At 41.5% G+C, this 17,140-nt stretch overlaps 1 protein-coding gene across 1 annotated transcript in view; it reads left to right on the forward strand.

Moving 5' to 3' along the window:
* Nucleotides 1-5,967: 5,967 nt before the first annotated feature.
* LOC135547143 (aspartate--tRNA ligase, cytoplasmic-like) overlaps nucleotides 5,968-17,140 on the forward strand; it is a 28,634-nt gene continuing 17,461 nt past the window's right edge. Inside the window, exons 1-4 of the mRNA XM_064975853.1 lie at nucleotides 5,968-6,119; nucleotides 16,484-16,586; nucleotides 16,798-16,827; nucleotides 16,984-17,041. Coding sequence (XP_064831925.1) covers nucleotides 6,097-6,119; nucleotides 16,484-16,586; nucleotides 16,798-16,827; nucleotides 16,984-17,041 — 214 coding nt within the window. The 5' untranslated portion in view covers nucleotides 5,968-6,096. The remainder of the gene's footprint in view (nucleotides 6,120-16,483; nucleotides 16,587-16,797; nucleotides 16,828-16,983; nucleotides 17,042-17,140) is intronic.

A 17,140-nucleotide genomic window follows, 5' to 3' on the forward strand; every position in this document is an offset into this window, starting at 1 on the left:
GTTAACGTGTTATTAACGGTTACATTGTTTTAGTTGGGAAGTGACCAGCAGGAAGACTGTTTCCTGCATCAGGAGCTCCTGTGGCCAACAGCCTGTGAAAATACTCATGCTCCCCCAGCAGGGGTGTCAAAGTAATTTAGTTGCCTGAGGCCATTAATGTAAAATAAAATGTCAGCGGGGTCACACACTGGGGAAAAACAGCGCTGTGTACATCTGTGTATCGGACCTGGGTCAAACACATAAAATACTTGATACTAATTTATTTCAAATACTTGAGCTGTACCTGATTTAATATGACTGGTACAAAAGATGTGTTAGCTGACAACGTCACGAAGACAATGCGCACCTTCAATGGGGCAGAAGTCTGTATGTTGTTGTGATTCTGGTTGGCCAGATAGCTTCCAACAATGACACAAAATGCAATGTAGGGGATCTTAAGTGAGTGGTTTCAGATAGTTTAATCTTGTTTTTGACACCATGTCTTGTTTCGAGGTGTTTTGACTGAATTCATGTCAATGCTAATATGGCTAAAATGTGATAGCTAGCTAACTAATAACTGTAGTGATGTATTTGAGAGACAACAAGTGCTCATTGTGCAAATGTATTTGTTTTCAAAAAACATTGGAGACGAAATATATCCTACATGACAATTGCACATGGTGATCTTAGGCTTGTGTGCGGCTGATTGGCCATGTAAACCCATTTCATGAAGCTCCCTACTAACAGTTCTTGTGCAGACATTGCTTCTAGAGGCATTTTGGAACTTGGTAGTGTGTTGCAACCGATGACAATCGATGACAGACTATTTTTATGCACTAACATTCCGTGCTTCGCAAAGCTTTGCTTTATCTTGGCCAGGTCGCAGTTGTAAATGAGAACTTGTTCTTAACTGGCCTACCTGGTTAAATAAAGGTGAGCTTGTGTGGCCTACTACTTAGTGGCTGAGCTGTTGTTGCTGCTCCTAGAAGTTTCCAGTTGACCGGGGCAGATCTGTCAGGGCATAAATTCTACTGTCAATGTTTGTCTACGAAGATTGCATGGCCGTGTGCTCGATTTTATACACCTGTCAGCAACGGGTGTGGCTGAAATAGCCGAATCCAAAAAATTGAAGGGGTGTCCACATACTTTTGTATATATAGTGTGGATCACATGTTCAAATCAAATCAAATGGTATTGGTCACATACACATATTAAGCAGATGTTTGTGTTCCTAGGTCCAACAGTGCAGTAGCATCTAACAATTTACAACAATACACACAAATCTAAAAGGAAAATAATTAAGGAAAATATAAATATTAGGACGAGCAATGGCAGACTGACAATGACTAAAATACAGTAGAATAGAATACAGCATAGTCAGAAGTTTACATACACTTATGTTGGAGTCATTAAAACTTGTTTTTCAACTACTCCACAAATTTCTTGTTAACAAACTATAGTTTTGGCAAGTCGTTTAGAACATCTCCTTTGTGCATGACACAAGTAATTTCCGGTCCGGTTCATCCGTAGGAGCAATTTCCAAACCCCTGAAGGTACCACGTTCATCTGTGCAAACAATAGTACGCAAGTATAAACACCATGGGACCACGCGGCCATCGTAACACTCAGGAAGAAGATACGTTCTGTCTCCTAGAGATGAATGTACTTTGGTGCGGAAAGTGCAAATCAATCCCAGAACAACAGCGAAGGACCTTCTGAAGATGGAGGAAACAGTTACAAAAGTATCCATATCCATAGTAAAACAAGTCTTATATCGACATAACCCGAAAGGCCGCTCAGCAAGAAGAAGCCACTGCTCCAAAACCGCCATAAAAAAGCCAGACTATGGTTTGCAACTGCACATGTGGACAAAGATCATACTTTTTGGAGAAATGTCCTCTGGTCTGATGAAACAAAAAAAGAACTGTTTGGCCATAATGACCATTGCTATGTTTGGAGGAAAAAGGGGGAGGCTTGCAAGCCGAAGAACACCATCCCAACCGTGAAGCACAGGGGTGGCAGCATCATGTTGTGGGGGTGCTTTTCTGCAGGAGGGACTGGTGCACTTCACTAAATAGATGGCATCATGAGGGAATAAAATTATGTGGATATATTGAAGCAACATCTCAAGACATCAGTCAGGAACTTAAAGCTTGATCGCAAATGGGTCTTCCAAATGGACAATAACCCCAAGCATACTTCCAAAGTTGTGGCTTAAAGACAACAAAGTCATGGTATTAGAGTGGCCATCACAAAGCCCTGACCTCAATCCTATAGAAAATCTGTGGGCAGAACTGAAAAAGCGTGTGCAAGCAAGGAGGCCTACAAACATGACTCAGTTACACCAGCTCTGTCAGCAGGAATGGGCAAAAATGTGATGAAAGAAGTAAAGGCTGAAATAAATAATTCTCTCTACTATTATTCTGACATTTCACATTCTTAAAATAAAGTGGTGATCCTAATGTGCCTAAAGCAGGGAACTTTTACAAGGATGAAATGTCAGGAATTGTGGACAACTGAGTTTAAATATATTTGGCTAAGGTTTATGTAAACTTCCGACTTCAACTGTATGTAAGAATGCTGTTAATTGACTACAGCTCAGCGTTCAACACCATAGTGCCTTCAAAGCTCATCACTAGCTAAGGACCCTGGGACTAAACACCTCCCTCTGCAACTGGGTCCTGGACTTCCTGATGGGCCCCCCCTGGTGGTAAGTGTAGGTGACAACACATCCGCCTCGCTGATCCTCAACATGGGGGCCCCTCAGGGGTGCGTGCTCATTCCCATCCTGTACTTCCTGTTGACTCACGATTGCACGGCCAGGCACGACTCCAACACAATCACGACTCCAACACCATCATCAGATTGCTGATGACACAACAGTGGTAGGCCTGATCACTGACAACGATGAGAGCCTACAGTGAGGAGGTCAGAGACCTGACCGTGTGGTGCAAGGACAACAACCTCTCCCTCAACGTGATCAAGACTAAGGAGATGATTGTGGACTATAGGAAAAGGAGGACCGAGCACACCCCCATTTTCATCGCCGTGGCACTATCGGAGGAGGTTGAGAGTTTCAAGCTCCTTGGTGTCCACATCACTAACAAACTAACATGGTCCAAGCACACCAAGACAGTCGAGAAGATGGCGTGACAAACCTATTCCCTCTCAGGAGACTGAAAATACTTGGCATGGGTCCTCGGATCCTCAAAAGGTTTTACAGCTGCACCATCGAGAGCATCCTAACTGTTTGAATTACTGCCTGGTATGGCAACTGCACGACCTCTGACCGCAAGGCACTACAGAGGGTAGTGGATATGGCCCAGTACATCACCGGGGCCAAGCTTCCTGCCATCCAGGACCTCCATACCAGGCGGTGTCAGAGGAAGGCCCTAAAAATTGTCAAAGACTCCATCCACCCTAGTCATAGACTGTCCTCTCTGCTACCGCACTGCAAGCGGTACCGGAGTGCCAAGTCTAGGTCCAAGAGGCTTCTAAACAGCTTCTACCACCTAGCCATAAGACTCCTGAACAGCTAATCAAATAGCTACCCCCCCCCCTCCACACACACACACACACACACACACACACACTTCTACGCTACTGCGACTCTCTGTTATAATCTATGCATAGTCACTTTAATAACTAAACCTACGTGTATATATTACCTCAGTTACCTCGACACCGGTGATCCGCACATTGACTCTGTACCGGTACCCCCTGTAAATAGCCCCGCTATTGTTATTTACTGCTGCTATTCAATTATTTGTTATTCTTATCTCATACTTTTTTGGGGGGGTATTTTCTTAAAACTCCTAACTGACTTGCCTAGTTAAATAAAGGTTAAAAAATAGAATCAAATAGAAACATAGAACATGGAATTGATAATCAACGAGGTGCTATGCGTTCTATGGAAAAATAATGAATGACATGGAACGTCTGTCCCATGATTTGCAGCATAAACATAACATGTAAAACAATAGCAATTGAATTCTACCATGCAACCACGCCACAGACACCGACGTCACGCTTCCAGACAAACTAAACACCTTCTTTCGCTTTGAGGATAATACAGTGCCACAGTCGCGGCCCGCTAACAATGACTGCGCCTCCCCTCCTTCTCCGTGGTTGACATGAGTAAAACATTTAAATGTGTTAACCTTCGCAAGGCTGCTGGCCCAGACGGCTCGTGTGTTTACGGACATATTCAATTGCTCCCTATCTCAGTCTGTTGTCTGCACATGCTTCAAGATGGCTACCATTGTTCCTGTGTCCAAGATAACTGAATTAAATGACTACCGACTACTGTCATCATGAAGTGCTTTGAGAGACTAGTCAATGATCATATCACCTCCACCTTACCGGCCACCCTAGACCCACTTCAGTTTGCATACCGCCCTAACAGGTCCACAGACGATGCAATCGCCATCACACTGCACACTGCCCTATCCCATCTGGACAAAAGGAATAACTATGAAATAATGCTGTTCATTGAGGGCACTCGGAGTGTGGTGTCAGGAAAACAACCTCTCACTCAACGTCAACAAAACAAAGGAGATGATTGTGGAATTCAGGAAACAGCAGAGAGATCAACCCCCTATCCACATTGAAGGGACACCAGTGGAGAAGGTGGAACGTTTTAAGTTCCTCAGCGTACACATCACAGATAAACTGAAATGGTCCACTCACACAGACAGTGTGATGAAGGAGGCTAAAGAAATGTGGCTTGTCACCCAAAACCCTGACAAACCTTTACAGATGCAGAATCGAGACGCAAGACGCAATGCATCACCGGGGGCAAACTACCTGCCCTCCAGGACACCTACAGCACCTGATGTCACAGGAAAGCCAAAAAGATCATCAAGGACATCAACCACCCGAGCCACTGCCTGTTCACACCGCTACCATCCAGAAGGCAAGGTCAGTACAGGTGCATCAAAGCTGGGACCGAGAGACTGAAAAACAGCTTCTATCTCAAGGCCATCACACTGCTAAACAGCAATCACTATCTCAGAGAGGCTGCTGCCTGCATTGAGACCCAATCACTGGCCACTGTAATAAATGGATCACTAGTCACTTTATACAATGCACTCTAAATAATTCCACTTTAGTAATGCTTACATATCTTACATTACTCATATAACATGTATACATTGTATTTTATACCATCTATTGCACCTTGCCTATGCTGCTCGGCCATCGCTCATCCATATACTTACATGTACATATTCTCATTCACCCCTTTATTATTGTGTGTATTAGGTAGTTGTTGGGGAATTGTTAGATTACTTGTTAGATATTACTACACTGTTGGAACTCGAAGCACAAGTATTTCGCTACACTCGCATTAACATCTGCTAACCATGTGTATGTGACAAATAAAAATTGATTCGATTTGAAATACACTGTGTGTTATAGGAAAATATATAATTATAAAATGGGTGGTTCGAGCCCTGAATGCTAAATCCGTGGAATTTCAGACCATATATACCATGGGTATGACAAAACATTTATCTTTGCTGCACTAATTACATTGGTAAACCAGTTCATAATAGCAATAAGGGCCCTCAGGGGTTCGTGGTATATGACCAATATACCACGGTTAAGGCCTGTATCCAGGCACTCTGCGTTGAGTCGTGCTTAAGAACAGCTCTTAGCCGTGGTATATTTGTCATATACCACACCCCCCTGGCCTTATTGCTTAAATATACCACAAATATGACAAAACATTTATTTGTATGAATATAATTATGTTGTTAAGCAGTTTATAAGTCAATTGGTTGACTGCTCTGGCGCGACAATGCCATTTACCTGGGACTGTATTTATGATACAGCACTGTTTCTTGTGCCTAATTGCTTAAATAAAAAGTGTGAACATCCATATTATCGATCTTTCATTATTATTAAAAAAAAGAGAGATTTCCACAGCTCTGGCGGAACTATTGTTCTTTGCCACAGTTTCTACCCGGATTGAGTGAAACTCTTTTCCTTTGCATCAGGTCCTTCTACGACCACCAATGCATGTGAACAGATGATGTGGTGACTCTGTCAGAGAATAATAGTCAAGAAACGTTTGATATCTAGCCACCTTAACTTCCCAAAATAACCATAAGTGTCATGACTAAAGACGCTGTCCAAGGGTAAGAGAAAATGATCAGCGTTCTCATTTCTCAATGTTTTAACGTTAATTGCTAACGTTAGCATCTGGCTTGCTAATGCAAGTGATTTCTAAAGCAATTGAATTTATCAGTTTTCTACCAATAAATAAACTGACGTTAGTTTGCTAGCTAGGTAATTGCAAACATGTAACTGGCCATTTTTGCATAGAAAAAGTCAAGCATAGCAGCTACAGTTAAAGTGTAGCTAGCTAACGTTAGCAACTAACGACAGTGAACTAACTTGTTAGTAGGGTCTAGCTAGCATTAGCACGCTAATCATGCATGCATGCGAATGTCTTCTGACCGTGCCATCATGTACCAAATCAAGTTTTGTCACATAGACGTGTTTAGCAGATGTTATTGCTGGTGTAGCGAAATGCTTGTGTTTCTTGCTTCAACAGTGTCATATCTAACAAGTAATATCTAACAATTTTGCAATAATACACACATCTAAAGTAAAGGAATGGAATTAAGAATATATAAATATTTGGATAAGCAATGTCAGAGCGGCATAGACTAAGATAAAGTAGAATATGATAGAATACAGTATATAAATTAAGCAAAAAAAGAAACGTCCTCTCACTGTCAAATGTGTTTATTTTCAGCAAACTTAACATGTAAATATTTGTATGAACATAAGATTCAACAACTGAGACATAAGCTGAACAGGTTCCACAGACATGTGACTAACATAAATGGAATAATGTGTCCTTGAACAAAGGGGGGTCAAAAGTAACAGTCAGTATCTGGTGTGGCCACCAGCTGCATTAAGTACTGCTGTGCATCTCCTCCTCATGGACTGCACCAGATTTGCCAGTTCTTGCTGTGAGATACTCCACTCTTCCACCAAGGCACCTGCAAGTTCCTGGACATTTCTTGGGGGAATGGCCCTCACCCTCCCATCCAACAGGTCCCTGACGTGCTCAATGGGGTTGAGATCCGGGCTCTTTGCTGGCCATGGAAGAACTCTGACATTCCTGTCTTGCAGGAAATCACACAGAATGAGCAGTATGGCTGATGGCATTGTCATGCTGGAGTGTCATGTCAGGATGAGCCTGTAGGAAGGGTACCACATGAGGGAGGAGGATGTCTTCCCTGTAACGCACAGCGTTGAGATTGCCTGCAATTACAACAAGCTCAGTCCAATGATGCTGTGACACACCGCCCCAGACCATGACGGTCCCTCCACCTCCAAATCGAGAGTACAGGCCCCGGTGTAACGCTCATTCCTTCGACGATAAACGTGAATCTGACCATCACCCTTGGTGAGACAAAACCGCCTCTCGTCAGTGAAGAGCACTTTCTGCCAGTCCTATCTGGTCCACCGACGGTGGGTTTGTGCCCATTGGCAACGTTGTTGCCGGTGATGTCTGGTGAGGACCTGCCTTACAACAGGCCTACGAGCCCTCAGTCCAGCCTCTCTCAGCCTATTGCGGACAGTCTAAGCACTGATGGAGCGATTGTGCGTTCCTGGTGTAACTCGGGCAGTTGTTGTTGCCATCCTGTACCTGTCCCGCAGGTGTGATGTTCGGATGTACCGATCCTGTGCAGGTGTTGTTACACGTGGTCTGTCAGGACAATCCTGCCTCCCTGTAGGGCTGTCTTAGAGTGCGCAAAGCTGTCATCAAGGCAAAGGGTGGCTACTTTGAAGAATATCAAATTTAATTTGATTTGTTTAACTTCTTGAAACTCCCCATCCCGGATCCGGGTTTGTGACTAAAGCCTCAGGCTCATTAGCATAACGCAACGTTAACGATTTCTGAAAATCGCAAATAAAATGAAAATAATGCGTCTGCTCTCAAGCTTAGCCTTTTCTTAACAACACTGTCATCTCAGATTTTCAAAATATGCTTTTGAACCATAGAAATTGACTAATTTGTGTAAGAGTATGCAAAGCTAGCATAGCATTTTGAGTAGCATTTAGCACGCAACATTTTCACAAAAACCAGATAACCAAATAAATAAAATCATTTACCTTTGAAGAGCTTCTGATGTTTTCAATGAGGAGACTCTCAGTTACATACCAAATGCGCAGTTTTTCCTGAAAGCGTCTGTGTGTAGGAGAAATCGTTCTGTTTTCTACATTGCGTCTGGCTACCGAAACGAACCGAAAATTCAGTCACCTACAACGTAAAACTTTTTCCGGATTAACTACATAATATCGACCGAAACATGGCAAACGTTGTTTGGAATCAATCCTCAAGGTGTTTTTTCACATATCTCTTCATTGATATGCAGTTCGTGGAAGCTTGCTTTCCTCTCTGTATCGCATGGAAAAATACTGGCAGGTGACTTTTGCGCACCAATTTCGGCACAGGACACCGGGCGGACACCTGGTAAATGTGGTCTCTTATGGTCAATCTTCCAATGATCTGCCTACAAATACGTCACAATGCTGCAGACACCTTGGGGAAACGACAGAAAGGGCAGGCTCATTCCTCTCGCATTCACAGCCATATAAGGAGACAATGGAAAACAGAGCCTCAAAAATCCTTGTTAAATGTAATGAAGACCATGCTCACAGCAGGTGTAGGCTCGTCCAGAAGGGATTTGACAGCAGAGGGAAGGTGTCATGGGGGCAGCAGAAGTCCCAAAAAAGTGGAAACACTGTAATAATGAGTGAAAGTTAGCCTAGGCCTATGTGTACAGTAGCCTAGGCCTATTAATTAAAGTTAAGAATGAGTATTGTGCCGAATGAATCAGTTAATGTAACTTTAACTTATTCAATTCTTTGTTTTCTGTTAATGATTAGTACTTTATTCGTCTATGCATGATGGCACACGTTAACATATTTAGACTGACTCCCTGAGTCTTCCATTTGGAGGAATATGTCATCTGTGAAGCTAGATGGCATTAACTGTATTGCAGCCTGGTCAGGGGTCCTACCACCAATTTCCTCCTCTCCTCATTGTGTTTTAATGCCACTGGATATGTAGATGGGTGTGAATGTGCTTAATTCCCCTCACTCATCCTGGCTATATTGTCTATTGACATACTCGTATGGTTCCCAGGGGTTGCTATGATCGTATTACAGAATTTAAGGATTTGCCACATAATTCAATGTCAGGAATTTTGAGTTTGGGTGAAAGATTGCCTGGTGGTCATTTCCATGTTTAAGACCCCATGAGCACCAATTTGAAGTTTATAGGAGCATATCCATTTTGGTATTAAATGAATGCTAAGAGTCTATATTTTGGGGAAATGAAGGCATAGTTGTGTTTTTCAACCATTTTTCTATCCTAAAAATGATTAATAAAGCAAGGCTTTGATATCTGGTCACACAGATGGAAAAGGGTTCTGAAAAAAACATCTACTAGAAAAAGTCTTAAGGTATTAGAAAGTACATCAAAACACAATAATGTTGAAGTAAAAGCCGGAAGTTATTTCTCTTCATTAGTTTAGGAATAATTGCCTAGTCATTCTGTTACCAACAGAATGAGAAGACACTTTCTATACCCCATTAGGAGGGAGGATTATGAAAGTTCACAGAAGTAACAAGTACAGGTAGACCTACCAATTAGTTAAATTGTATCAGTAAAAACCTTGTTCATGAATTATTAAAGCCCCCAAGCAATCTATTTTTAAATCCTCACTGTATATCGAATAAATCAATGTGTGTTTATTTAATGAAAAATAATTCCAATTGGTCATTTATTTCTCTGAGCCTCCTTTGTCCATTGAAATACTCAGTCTGATTATGTGGGATATGAAACAAATGTAAAGATATTTAAATACAAACTTTGCTGTGTATTGTTTTTTTGTGCGTTATTTCTTATATTATTAGCCCAGAACATTTTTTTGTACACGCATTTTGCTACACCTGCAATAACATCTCCTAAGTATGTGTATGTGACCAATAACATTTGAATTGATTTTGGTTAGGAACCCCTTCCTAATATTGATTTGCAACGCCCCTTTTGCCCCCAGAACAGCCTCAATTTGTCGGGGCATGGACTTTACTAGATGTCAAAAGTGTTCCACAGGGATGCTGGCTAGGGTTGCACATTTTGGGGAATATTCAGAGGTGGAAACTTTCCATGGGAATATATGGGAATTAATGAAAATGTATGCAAATTATTATTAATACCATTTAAATGTAGATGTTTTTTTGTATTGGATATATTTATCATATCAAATTGAAACGTAAACCTGTTACCTTATCAAAAGTAGACATAATTGCAAATGATTAAATCCTTCCAATAGAAGAAATAATAATAATAATGCATTTATAAATTGAACTTGAATTAAATGAGTTGACTCTTCACATGGGATGATTTCACTGAACAACAAAAGGGAATTTTGAATGATCCCCAATGATCCATTGCATCTCCCAATAACATTTTCAACATCTGTAAAATGATAGTCTAGAAAGTAAAGTTTTGGTTGTCTTCATCTCAGACTTCCATGTCTTCTCCCTGGACCTCCTCAATGTCCACCTCTTGAACATCAGACTCTGAGGCCTCATCTTCACTATCACTTTCCAGCCTTGTTGAGGATGGCTCGTTGTCAGGCTCAAAAAGCCTCAAATCTACCCGGATGGCCACCAATTTTTTAACCCTTGTATTGGTCAGCCTGTTGAGTGCTTTGGTGTGTGTTCCCAAATATGGACAAGTTGCGCTCTGTGCCAGCTAATGTTGGTGGGATTTGGAGGATAATGTAGGTAACGGGAAAGAGCCTCAGATCCACAAAGATCCTTCCACCAGGTGGCTGATGAGATATGTTGGCACGACTGCCATATTGCAACTCCATCCCAAAGCCCTTGCTTGGAAGTGTACTTCGTCAGACTGCCATGAACCTTGCCCTCATCCAGGCCAAGGTGGCGAGACAAGGTAGTGATGATTCCATAAGCCTTGTTGATCTCTGCACCAGACAGGATGCTCTTGCCAGCATACTTGGGGTCCAACATGTACGCTGCGGCATGTATGGGCTTCAGGCAGAAGTCTTCACGCTTTTTGATGTATTTCAGAACTGCTGTTTCATCTGCTTGGAGCAACAGTGAAGTGGGCAGGGCCATACGGATTTCTTCTCTTACATCTGCAAGCAGAGTCTGAACACCAGACAGGATGGCATTGTCTCCCTCAATCCATGCAATGTCTACTGCTATAGGTTTCAGGAGTTTCAGGCTGCTTACTACTCTCTCCCAAAATACATCATCCAGGAGGATCCTCTTGATGGGGCTGTCCATATCGGCAGACTGATATGGCCATTTCTTGGAGAGACTCATTCCCCTCCAGGAGACTGTCAAACATGATGACATCACCCCAATGGGCAGCTTCATTGTGGTGCTCTTATTCTTCTCACTTTGCTTGGTGAAGTAGATTGTTGCTATAACTTGATGACCCTTCACATACCTAACCATTTCTTTGGCTCTCTTGTAGAGTGTATCCATTGTTTTCAGTGCCATGTTGTTCTTGAGGAGCAGATTCAATGCATGAGCAGCACAGCCAATGGGTGTGATGTGAGGGTTGGACTCCTCCACTTTAGACCAAGCAGCCTTCATGTTCGCAGCATTGTCTGTCACCAGTGCAAATAACATCTGTGGTCCAAGGTAATTGATGACTGCTTTCAGCTCATCTGCAATGTAGAGACCCGTGTGTCTGTTGTCCCTTGTGTCTGTGCTCTTGTAGAATACTGGTTGAGGGGTGGAGATGATGTAGTTAATTATTCTTTGCCCACGAACATTCGGCCACCCATCAGAGATGATTGCAATATACAGTCTGCTTTCTCTATGATTTGTTTGACCTTCACTTGAACTCTGTTGAACTCTGCATCCAGAAAATGAGTAGATAAAGCATGTCTGGTTGGAGGGGTGTATGCTGGGCGAAGAATATTCAGAAATCTCTTCCAATACACATTGCCTGTAACCATTAGAGGTGAACAAGTTGCATACAACTCGAGCAAGACATTCATCAGCATTTCTCTGACTATGTTCCTCCATTGAGTCAAAAATAATTCTTATTCCAGGAGGACCATGAGCTGTTGCTTTCGATAAGGTGTCTGATTCATCATTTTCACTTCAACTAGAAGTAGAGGGACTTTTGTCAGAGGTTGCTTGTTGTGAGCGCTGAGGGAACTTTATGTACTTGGCCAGATGATTCTGCATCTTTGTTGTATTCTTCACATTTGATTTGGCACAGTATTTGCAAATGTACAAAACTTTTCCTTCTACATTAGCTGCAAGTGAAATGTCTCCACACATCAGATGGTACCCGTAGCATTTTCCTGTAAAAACCAAATACAATTCCATGTATAGATAAATAGTTTATCTAGATTAAAACAGCAGTTAGATTAAACAACTCCTTTGTAAGACAAATGTTTAAAAATGAAATATGTATGGAAACAGGTGAATTAACACTCCTCAGTGAGCAGGCTCAAGCATGCTCAAACCCACATGGTAGAAAAAACGAACTAGCAGAAATTGTTAACAAGTTGATTTAAACACACTTTGCTGTAGGCTACTATTTACTAGTTAACTTCTTGACGCACCCATCCTGTTATAGTGAGATCATTTTCATCAACATCCGCTGAATTGCACAGCTCCAAATTGAAATTAAATTACAAAAAATATTTAATTTACATGAAATCACAAGTGCACTATAGCAAAACACAGCATAGCTTGTTGTTAATCTGCCTGGCGTGTCAGATTTCAATAAAACTTTTTGGCGAAAGCATAACAAGCGTTTATGTAAGAACATCTCTCTCAGTAGACAAAATATTACAAACAGCTAGCAACCAAGTAGATTGGTCACGATCAGAAAAACAATAAATTAAATCGCTTACCTTTGATGATCTTCGGCTGTTTGCACTCATGAGGCTCCCAGTTACACAATAAATGTTCCTTTTGTTCCACAAAGGTTATTTTTATTTCCAAAATACCTCCATTTGTTTGGCACGTTATGTTCAAAAATCCACAGGCTCGAGCGGTCACGACATCGCAGATGAAAATTCCAAATAGTATCCGTAAAGTGCTTAGAAAGGCGAGCGAGAGAAAATGGCTGTTGCGCATGAAAAACTCTGCTGCCACCCAGCCATCCACTGATGCGATGGGTTCTTTCTCGCTCATTTTTTCAAAATAAAAGCCGGAAACTATGCCTAAAGACTGTTCACAGCTTGACGAAGCCATAGGAAAAGGAATCTGGTTGATATCCCTTTTAATGGAGGCAAGGCATCCAATGGAACAGAGAGCTTTCAGGAAAAACAGCACTTCCTTGTTGGATTTTCCTCAGGTTTTCGCCTGCAATATCAGTTCTGTTATACTCCCAGACAATATATTGACAGTTTTGGAAACGTTAGAGTGTTTTCTATCCTAATCTGACAATTATATGCATATTCTAGTTTCTAGGCCTGAGAAATAGGCAGTTTCAAATGGGTATGTTGTTTTTAGCCAATAACGAAAATACTGCCCGCTACACTCAAGAAGTTAACAAAAAAATCATGTTTGTCATATACAATATATTCCCCCCACCCAGTATTGTAATCAAAACTTACCAGAAAGCGTGTAGTCATTGGCTCAGACAGTGTAATAGTGTGGGCTCAATTGAATCTCATTAGTGTGCAAGATCTTGAGAATCAGCTGTACATGTGATGGAAGAATGCACTGTGCATCCAGTGGGTTGCAATTCCATTGAATTGGGGATAGTTTAACCAAAATATGCTACAAGACCTAGGATTGCCTTGTGTATCCCGCAAAAAAAGTTCACTGTTTTAAGCTAACCTTTTTGATGAATTTAAGCAAAATTCCCCAAATTCCCGTGCTTAACTTCCCATGAAAGACAAATTTCGGAAATTTACCAGAAAGTTTCCGACCCTTTGCAACCCTAATGCTGGCCCATGTTGACTCCACTGCTGCCCACAGTTGTGTCAAGTTGACTTGAGGTCCTTTGGGTGGTGGACCATTCTTGATACACACAGGAAACTGTTGAGCTTGAAAAACTTAACAGCGTTAAAGTTTTTGACACATACCGGTGCACCTGGCACATACTACCATACCCTGTTCAAAAGCACTTCAATCTTTTGTCTTGCCCATTCACCCTCTGGATGGCACACACACACAATCCATGTCTCAAGGCTTAAAAATACTTCTTTAACTTGTCACCTCCCCTTCATCTACATTTTGAAGTGAATTTATCATGTGACCTCAATAACTTTTAAGAAGGCACACCTGTTAATTGAAGTTCATTCCAGGTGACCACCTCATGAAGTTGATTTATTGAACACTTTTTTTGGTTACAACATGATTCCATATGTGTTATTTCATAGTTTTGATGTCTTCACTATTATGCTACAATGTAGAAAATAGTAAAAATAAAGAAAAATCCTTGAATGAGTAGGTGTTCTAAAACCTTTGACCGGTAGTGTATATTTTAAAGTGAAAAAAGCTTTTTAGATTTCCTTTGCGAAAGAAAACAAGTTGACTGGGAATTGGTGTAAAAACACTGGTAGGTGCTTCAGGTCGTTCTTTTAAAATCATGTGCACAACATCATCTAATGCTGCTGTGAATGTTTTATATTGCTATTTATATCACCGTTCTCCCTTGATCAGGGTTATTTCCTGTAGACCATTTACTGTCTGAGTATAATGAAACCTCTTGACTATCACAGGTTGTGTATAAGAAGAATACCTCCTGTCTTGCGACACCTAACTGGTTAGTAACATTATTATCGTGTTCTAGCATTGTCCTAGAGATGAACATACTTTGGCGCGAAAAGTGCAAATAAATCCCAGAACAACAATAAAGGACCCTATGAAGATGCTGGAGGAAACAGGCACAAAAGTCTATAAAAAAATCTATAGCCACAGTAAAACAAGTCCTATATCGAAAGGAAGAAGCCACTGCTCCAAAATTGCCATAAAAAAGCCAGACTACGGTTTGCAACTGCACATGTGGAAAAATATCATACTTTTTGGAGAAGTGTCTTCTGGTCCGATGAAAAAAAAATAGAATTGTTTGGCCATAATGACCATTGTTATGTTTGGTGGAAATAGAGGGAGGCTTGCAAGTCGAAGAACACCATCCTCCCAACCGTGAAGCACGGGGGTGGCAGCGTCATGTTGTGGGGGTGCTTTGCTGCAGGAGGGACTGGTGCACTTCACAAGATAGATGGCATCATGAGGGAGGAAAAGTATGTGGATATATTTAAGCAACATCTCAAGACATCAGTTAGGAAATTAAAGCTTGGTTGCAAATGGTTTTTCCAAATGGACAATGACCCCAAGCATACTTCCAAAGTTGTTGCAAAATGGCTTAAGGACAACAAAGTCAAGGTATTGGAGTGGCCCTCACAAAGCCCTGACCTCAATCCTATAGATAATTTGTGGGCAGAACTGAAAGGCGTGTGTGAGCAAGGAGGCCTACAAACCTGACTCAGTTACACCAGCTCTGTCAGGAGGAATGGGCCAAAATTCACCCAACTTATTGTGGGAAGCTTGTGGAAGACTACTTGAAACATTTGACCCAAGTTAAACAATTTAAAGGCAATGCTACCAAATACTAATTGAGTTTATGTAAACCTCTGACCCACTGGGAATGTGATGAAAGAAATACAAGCTAAAATAAATAATTCTCTAATATTATTCTGACATTTCATGTTCTTAAAATAAAGTGCTGATCCTAACTGACCTAAGACGGGCAATTTTTACTAGGATTAAATGTCAGGAATTTTGGAAAATTAAGTATAAATGTATTTGGCTAAGGTGTATGTAAACATCCGACTTCAACTGTAGGCTTGATACCCTTGTAGTCCTTAATCCCATTGACCAAGAATTTGAAGCAACCTATTAGTTCACTAATAGCTGTGACCATTGGTAGGTTGATGAGCCATGTTGCTGTCCAGGCTATGTCGTTAGCAATTAACGTCCACGTCCTTATTTGTCTTCACAGTAGACTGATTGTATTCTGTACAGCTCCCCTTGAGTTATTGAATTGTCAGCAAATAAAGGCACCACTAGTTATCCAGATGAATGCTATCATAACAAGGTTATCCGTATCTACTATTCATTTTGAGGGCTTTTCTCCTTTTGAGGGGATTAGAGAGGAATAGTAAAAGCATTGTTCTACTCCCCAGCTCATACCTGCTTTGTGTTTATCCATCTAATCTCACTGTGTGACAATGTAAACACCTTTCCCCGCTCCATCCCAGAGTTCACATGCTAACTGCTGTGTTTGAAAGCATGTGAAAACAATAGGATTAAAGGTAGACAAACTTAAAAGCCTGTCATTGGGACAGCAAGCCAGAGGTGGTGATGGCTTGAATTAACTGGTCAAAAACTTCCTACAGGAAGCTGGAAAAATAGACCTAGGAAGTGGACTTAAATGTTTTGCGTTGTTCTGGACTTCCTGTTGCAGAGCTGCGGAGGAGGCGGACCAGGCCCAGTCGAAGAAAGGCCTGAAGAAACAGCAGAAGGAAGCGGAGAAAGCTGCGAAGAAAGCTGAGAAGCAGGCCAAGCTGGTCAGTGGGTTTTATCTGCCTCTCTGCCCCTCACAGCTGTTGACGTGACGTGCGGAGGGCACAATCGGGCAAGGGAGGGGGGTTCCATTGTTTATCAGTTATATTTGTCATAATATCAGTCCACTAGTTGTTTCCAATACAAGGCCCTTTATCAGGATTCATCAGGATGTCCCGTTGCATTAACTAACTGTTTTGCCTCTATTGTTTTCAGGCTGCTGACACACAAAGCACAGATGAAGATGTAAATATCCTGGAGGATCAATTCACTTTTTCAGTTTTCAGATGTTCCTAATTGATTTACACCTTTTCTATATGGTGGAATGTTAAATGAATATTACATTTTATGCACGTCTGATGTTTCCTTTAATGCTTAGCAGATTATTTCTTATTTGTGCAGGACTTTGCCAAGGATCGGTACGGTGTCCCCCAGATGGTCCAGTCCCAGCAGAAACTGGGTCAGTACAGTCAACAACTTCCTCCTCCTCTTTGTTCTACAAAACAAATATATTATATACAGAGGATATCTCCATTTCAACAACCATGTTTACTACTAC

The sequence above is a fragment of the Oncorhynchus masou genome, chromosome 10 (assembly GCF_036934945.1).
Source record: "Oncorhynchus masou masou isolate Uvic2021 chromosome 10, UVic_Omas_1.1, whole genome shotgun sequence".
Lineage (NCBI taxonomy): Eukaryota > Metazoa > Chordata > Actinopteri > Salmoniformes > Salmonidae > Oncorhynchus > Oncorhynchus masou.